Below are 7747 nucleotides of genomic sequence, written 5' to 3'. Positions count from 1 at the left end.
TTTTGGTTAAGTTATAAAAGCTATCAAAAATAGTTATCATTATAAAACACGTCAAATTTAAAAAAAGAGGGGCGTTCCATTACTTATTTGCCCCACTGTAAATTGTCTTTTCGGCAGTCAAGGTGGTTATGATTGTCAAAAAATTTGTTTACCCTAAAAAACGTCCAATAATATACTTAAAAATCTGATTTTATTATGATTAAATTGATGAAATTATACTAGTGGTCTAGCGATAGGGGAAAGTCACGTTCGTACAGAATATTCTCTATTTGTTGAGAGAGCAGTTTATTTTGTTGAAAAAGCAAACTATAAACTCTTTTCTTACGATTAAACTCAGTTATGTATATTTTACAGATCATCATAGCCAAGTCTTTACAGAATGTTGACTACAGATTCAACATAGACACTAAAAAATTAAACCTTGAATTTAAATTATTGATTACTACAAAAATTGTGAACTTCGATCAGTTCAGTCAAGTGTGTTTATTGATCAGACGAAATCTTCTGTTTAAGTACCTAAAATATATTAATATGAAATCACCAATATAAATAATAACTGATAATTTTTAAATTCCGGCAAGCTCCGTGAAACAAAAATTACAGATATTAAATTATCTCCTCTTAATTGTCATTTTTCTGGCTAAAAATACTCCCCTCTCCATTTGCTTTATGGATCAAGTAGTCTTATCAATCGAGGTTAGATCGACCATAAGGGAGTATAAAATTTTGTGACTAGGACTATATAATAAATTCACGGAGGCAACATGCCTTATAAACAATACCTAAGAAAATTTGATTCCTTATCTTTTCATGCATCAAAAAATTAGGCTTAATTTGTTCAAGACTACATCTGTTTTTATAAATGTGTCAAATATGATTCTAATTTTCTCAATGGGGTCCTGGAATGCTTGATATTTTTGAAATAATTTTTATTCAACAGGAATTAAATAGGGGCTGAGTACTGACTACCTCAAAAACCAAACAAACTCTCGTTAAATAAATTATTATAATTCGTCCATGTACTCGTTCTCGACAGCCTGGCGAGATTTGTGTCTCAATTCCCGAACATCGATGAAACCATCCTAAAAAATAATCCGACAACATTAACTTTATTTTCGTCAATGTATTCTAATATTTCCCGCGCTCTGTCGTTGTGGAACTCTGCCCCAGGGAAGAGGTACTCGGCCAATTCGCCCACATCAGCAAATCCGTCCGAATTGAGGTCGATCTGTTCCTCGAATTGCTTTATAAGCAATTGTTTCTGTTCACTAATGTCCTCTTCTGTCCCTTTACTGATCTCACCTGTAAACATTGGTCATCTGAGGAGTACCTAGCTTCTCCGCCAGACTGATCTTTCCGTCGCCGTCCGTGTCCGAATGTTTAATGATTTGCTAGTGATATATTAGTGCGACAGACTTTAATATAAAACTCCTTCAGTCCACGTGTTTCCTGGGGGTTGAGGAGGATTAAATATTCCTCCCGACTGAGGTATCCGTCCCCGTCTACGTCCGCCAGTGAGAATTCTTCTTGTAAATAGTCCTCCTCAAATTCCTGTCCCCGAAATTGGAAATACTCGGCCGCGCTTATTCCTTCTTGAGCAGGGTTTATTTCTTCAAAGTCCAAGTCGACAAATTCGAGAGTTTCGTTTAAAGAAAGTTTGTTGAGCCACTCCACAAGTTCCTTGTGATCAATTAGACTGTCTGAATTGATGTCCGCATTCTCAATCATGCGGCTAATTCTTTACCACAAAGACAATACTCTATTCTTGTTTCAACCGACTCTTCGTCGCTTAGATCCACGTTTCCCAATAACGTTTTCATATCATCAACTTGGTTGCACAGAGTTTGAAAAGATAATGCTAAAAAAAGTAACAGACTTGACATTAGAGACGTGGAACATATTTTTCAGTCAAATAAATTCAGGGTTAGCCACCTAAAATTATTAAAGAAATTAATTATTAACAATATAAATTTAATTTCGAAAACAGGCTCCCTGTGACTGTTGACAAAAAAGGACTCCTTCAGACAACGTTATCAACTGGAGCGAGAAATAACCAGGACATTTATTTTCCGACACTTTTGCCAAAAAAACTACCAGACTTTCCCACATGAGGAAAAAACTTCTACATGTTTATAATGATAATTTATGAGTCATAAATTATTATTAAATGACGTGCGAAAGTTTATACATGAGAGGATAGCAAAAATTAAAGGACATCGCCACAAAGGACATAGGTATTTAACAAATATTAAAAGTAAGCCATCAAATTAGCAAACATTCGACTACACAGTGGCTATCATTACTTATCTAAAATTGTGTGCCCAGGTATAACCCGGATTTTTATGATTTCGTCAATCAGGACCTCTCGTGGACAACTGGCTAGGTAGTAGGCGAAGACACTCGCGACGAGGATTTCCGACTTGATCAACAACAGTCTTATGAAGCCGAAGAAAAATTACCTTTTCAGAAACTCTTTCGTAGAACGTTAACACTTTTACGTTTTGGAGATGCTACAGGTATAAAAATAAGGAATCGAATAAGTCCTTTATATGAAATGGTTGGTTTTTAATATTTTCAAATTAATACGTTCATTATTAAAATTCATAGTTGACATTATTCATAGTTGACATTATACACCACAAGAGTTACATTGGAGTTGATTGCCAGGTCCCTGCATATTTTATTTGGATAATTCTGATGCACCTTGGTTTTAAATCTCTTTAAACTTTAATTTCTTTCCCCTCATAATTATATTTAGTTAGTCTGCTATTATGTAGCGAGCGACGGCAATGCGGGGCGCATTATTGATTTTTATATACACCAAGCCGAAAATTTTTGTTAAAGTTTAAAAAATTTAGAAAATCTGTTCGTTTACCGGTACCTTTTGCATTAAGTATTTTTTAGCAGCTTCTGATACGACAGAGGCACGTATGTGTCTAAGCTTTGCTTGTGCCAGCTAAACAGTTTTTTAAGAGCAAAAAGTTAGTCTATTTTTTTTTAAGTGAATCAATTAGAAAGTTAGTTATTCTAATTAATTCGGAATCATGACGTCTATTAGTTTCTCTTTCTTGTAAGTTTTTTATTATAGGTCGGCTGATCAAACGCTAGAAAGTTTTTGACATTTTATTCAGAATCCGTATGAGGTATTTTTAATTTCAATATATTTTAAGATAGATCTATTTATTGAATTGTTTTTCATCGTCTTCTTAAACTTTCAGATTTCATTAGTAATGAATAAACCTTTAATCATTTCAAAATATTTGTTGATTAAATGAATGACTAGCTGACAAAAAATTGAAAAATATAAATCTCAAACAGACAATTGAATTAAAAAAATAAAAATGTTAAGGCTCAGATGTGATACGAAGAACATCTCCATTCTCCTCAGATTTTTTCTTCATCGTAGACAGCATCGAGTCTCTTTTCCAACTCACACACTTACACACTCTCTCAAATGATATTCAAAAATACCGACAGGCTTCCTTCGGATACTTTCCAAAACATTGAGTATATCCTTTCGAACAGCCCCTACACGAAAAATATCGCATTAAAGCCTCAGAACGAGAGACAGTGTGCCCCAATTTACGACACAAATTAGACTGACTCACTGCTGTGTAATCACACTGAGGGTTCGAGACACACAATCACCTTAGAACAGGAGACTACATTAAATTTCCTTTCTTTAATCGAAGACATTTTATCTTCCATACGCTCACGTTCCCCCAATCCGCGGAAAAGTGCATCCAATTGAATATTCTCAAACTAAACTCAAATTCTGAAAACTAACGCGCTGGGTTGATGATTTAGACAAAGGTTTGGCATCCTTCATGTTCTTCCACTCGTCTCCAAATACATCTGCCGCTGTCCTACTCTTTTCTAGAACAACCCGCCCTCCTGTGCGTCCTCCATTTAATAACGGAATTTCCTTCGCAGGTTCAACTTTGTCCACCACTTCTTTATTTTTTGTAAAAAAAGGAGACATCAACATGTTAGTCCGCTGGGAAACATTCTCGGAATATCCGCTCACCGCATTCTCACTTACTTAGTGAACACAACAAATATACAAACTAAGTCCGGCCTGCCTTTTGGGAGGTTTTTCAACTCTGGAAACCGTTTTTTGAGCTTTTTTGTGATCCCGAGCAATCCGACCACTCATTCTAGAGAAGAATATACATAGAACATACACACATTGTAATTCAGATCGGGAAGAAGACATTCGTTTGTACTGTTTTTGCACGTGATGAACACAGTACTGTCCATGTGACCTGATAACATAATCAACGTCAAATTACCGGTTGACCGCGTTTTGGCAATTTCCGCCATTTAAGGTCGTCCCCTTGCACTTGCTATAGTCAGAAGACATTCCAATATAAAGCACTTTTTTGTAGTTATTAATGGAAAATGTGGCATTTTGGTCGTCCTAGGATAAAAATCGTCCACAACTGAGTGTTTCTTAAAAGCCTCTGGATTCAAAATAGCCAGGACACTCCCCAGAGGTAGACCGAGTTGCTTTTTTGTAAAAGACCATAAAAATAAAGTCATATTGCTCTCCGAAGGTTCAAGATCGCTCAATTTCCAAATAGAGTAAGGTGTCCCCTAAAATAGTGAAATAAAATTACAGTGCTGGTAGTTTTATGGGCTGACTTGAATGTGAGGACTCCACTCACAATCCAATCCTCACTCAGGTTTGTCGACATTTTTAAATTTTTTAATAATATTGCTTGTTTTCCAGTAAATAACTGAGTTAATAGTTTGTGAGATACTCTCGAATTTCTTTAATTGATTTAAATTACATTTACTTTATGTTCAATTTTACTAATTTGCTGAGTAGGGTATCCTCGGTTTCCGAAGGGACTAAATATAAGGATATGTTAATATCACCTTTTTCTCCGTCTTCGTCGGATAGAACTGGAAAAAAATCTTTTTCTTCATTTTGTGGTGTCAAAGATGATAATTGGCTTGTGATTTCATTTTTTGATTCTTCGTTTGTCATCGACTTTTTTGTCTCATCTTCTGCGAGGAATTGTTGAATGTCGTCGAATGAACATTCATCCATTACTCCTAACAAGGAATGTGATAATTGTCAATTGATTTAAAAATTCGACTAATTTTTTTATTTGAAACTATAATAAAATAAATTTGCGATGAATAAACGCCGGCAGATAACTCGTTAATTTTGGAATTTTACTTTGAATTAAAATATATTGTTTGATTGAGGTTGGTGACGTGTCTCAAATTTTCACTTTTTTGAAACTTTCGATTTATGCTGGCTTTCTTCAACTTTAAAGTCTTCGGGGAAAAGAAGGTCACTTTTCAAGGATCTGGAACGATACCCATCGGACTGTCATCACTACGAGATTAGCTTGTAATTGTTTTCAGACTACAAGAATATTTTTATCTGTGCCGCAACAATGACATTAAAATTAAGAAAGTAAATACTGTCAACACAGATTGTTAAAATTAGAGTTGATACGTTTATTCTGACTTAAACAAAGGTCAGTTTAACAAACTCGACATTTTTGTTACAACAAGACTAAAATATGATAGCCTTAAATGAAATGGGAATAACTTACCACTATCGCCTAAATCATGTTGATGTTGTTAGTTAGTTAATGGCACTTCCGTATTGCCATAATCACGTAAGCGGCTAAGGTTTCGCTCATGCCGTACTCTCAACTATCTTCTCTCTTCCATCCCGCCTTGTTCCTCGCGCGTTTGCGAATGTCCTCAAGATCGTCACTAGTTTTAAGTCGGACGCCAATTCTCGCGTAATCATCCCTTCCATTCTCAAGACATGTCCGAAAAGTCTCCAACGTGAAGTAGTTACTTCCTTAATAATCGGCTTGCATTCACACAATTTGTAGAGAATGTCTTTTTTGATGGTCTGCGGCCATTTTATACCCGCGATTTTTCTCAATGAAAAGCGTCTAGAAAAGCGTCTAGTTTGTCAAAGTCCATTTTCGATGTTCCCCATGTTCCCGAGTTGTATACTAAGATTGGTTGTACGAACGCATAATACAAGCGTGTCCGAAGATCAGATACTCCAAATCTTTTTTAGTGCACATGAAGTTAAAATTTTTCTGCGGGCAATGTCCTCAGCATCGCCCAAAAGCAACCAGAGCCTTTTAGTAGACCTCCACTTCTCATCATTTTGAGTCGACAGGGATCACCTCTTCAAATCTGTTGTAGCCCTGTCTACTACAGCTCTTAGAATCTCCACATCATCGGATACAAAATCAATGTCGTCTGCATATATTAGTTCCACAAATTGAGATCGAAGATTATCAAGTAAAGATTATAAACTGTCTATTTAGGAGTTAACAAAAACTTTTATTCAATCAGTGTGGTGAAAAAGACTGTCGAAACCATAATGATTAAACTTAAATATAGCTGCAGGAAATAATCCACAAATATAGTCACAGTTTCTGACTTTCTAAATTGTTACTAAAAGTCAGTGATTAATGGTCTTTTATCTGTTTTTATTTTCAGACAGTCCGGAATGCTTTGTTCGAGCTCTGAAATGTTTTTTTGTACGTGGATATTAAATATTTTTGCGATCTAAGTTAAATTGTTTGCTGTAAATCATTCTCTGAACAAAAATTCAGAAAAATAACTAAGACTCGAATATCAAGTACTTAAATAATTATTCGACATTTATCACAATCTAAAAACATTTTTTTAAACTACAAATAGTTAATACTCTATTCCGATATTAAAAGACACTTCCATGCTCATACAATCCTCATTTTGAAACTTTCAACGAAATGAATAATCTTCTTCTCGTTGAGGACTTCAATGCACACAGCACATCCTAGTATAAATCAAACTCTAACAACTTTCGCAGCAACCTAATATGTAACAATTAAACAATCTATTCATCCTCAACAACCCCAAAAAATACACCCACCAACCATACCAATCAAACCACAACACCACCTCTCCGGATATCTCCTTCTGCTTTCCAAATCTAACATCAAATACCACATTGAACACAATCAATCAACTACCATTAGATAATACACCAATCATAATACAAGCTCATGCCCTAATTAACATTCCGAATAATAACACGTTCATAAACTACAAAAGAGCCAAATGGAGCCTCTATAAAACGAAACCGGAAAACTTTTCTTGGAAATTACCGGGGACAAACGCCTGTCAAATATACATAAATCCAACAAGCTTTTCACCAATATTATCTCGAAGGCATCGAAAAGATACATCCCGTTGGGGAACATAAGGAAATACAACCCGAACTACACCAAGGAAATACCAGATTTAATGAAAACTCGTGAAAACCTTAAACACAATACGTCTCGGTCAGGAATCACGGATATTGACTAAGGAAACTAAACAAGAAGATATCTAACAAACTCAAGGAAAGGAAAAAAGAAAACTGGCGTCAGTTCGCCAATACCCTCAAATAAAAAACAAAAACACTTTTCTAACAATAAACCGAATCGTTAACTTCAACAATGGAGAAACCCATAAGTCTATAAAATCCAAAAATGGTTTACTAACTGACAAAGAAGATGCCAATCTGTTGGTGAAACACTTAAGAACATCAGCTACCGAAAACGAGACTGTCACTCACACAAACCACGAGCACAGAAATACCCCCTTGACCACAATTCCAATCCATTCACCCAAAAAGAAGTAAAAAACGTAATTGCCAATCTCAAACAATTCCATCCAACTGGACCCAACAACATTAACAGTTTCCATCTCAAAGGTCTGGGTTATCATA

The 7747-nt window shown here is 35.4% G+C and overlaps 1 protein-coding gene across 1 annotated transcript; it reads right to left on the bottom strand.

Moving 5' to 3' along the window:
• Positions 1-1004: 1004 nt before the first annotated feature.
• On the bottom strand, positions 1005-1728 carry LOC115229739 (probable calcium-binding protein CML34). Its single transcript, XM_029800045.1, has 2 exons — positions 1417-1728; positions 1005-1082 (listed from the first exon to the last, which is right to left on the bottom strand). The coding sequence occupies exons 1-2, from the start codon at positions 1726-1728 to the stop codon at positions 1005-1007; spliced, it is 390 nt and encodes a 129-aa protein (XP_029655905.1).
• Positions 1729-7747: the final 6019 nt, after the last annotated feature.

Source organism: Octopus sinensis, unplaced genomic scaffold (assembly GCF_006345805.1).
Source record: "Octopus sinensis unplaced genomic scaffold, ASM634580v1 Contig13644, whole genome shotgun sequence".
NCBI lineage: Eukaryota > Metazoa > Mollusca > Cephalopoda > Octopoda > Octopodidae > Octopus > Octopus sinensis.
Note: the sequence above shows the minus strand (reverse complement) of the source record. Positions and strands in the feature narration are given on the sequence as shown.

Coding starts and splice junctions, on each gene's coding strand:
- LOC115229739 (XM_029800045.1), bottom strand. CDS start 1,728: ATGATTGAGAATGCGGACATCAATTCAGACAGTCTAATTGATCACAAG. Junction 1,083..1,416: donor TGAAGGAGTTTTATATTAAA/GTCTGTCGCACT, acceptor ATTATTTTTTAG/GATGGTTTCATCGATGTTCG.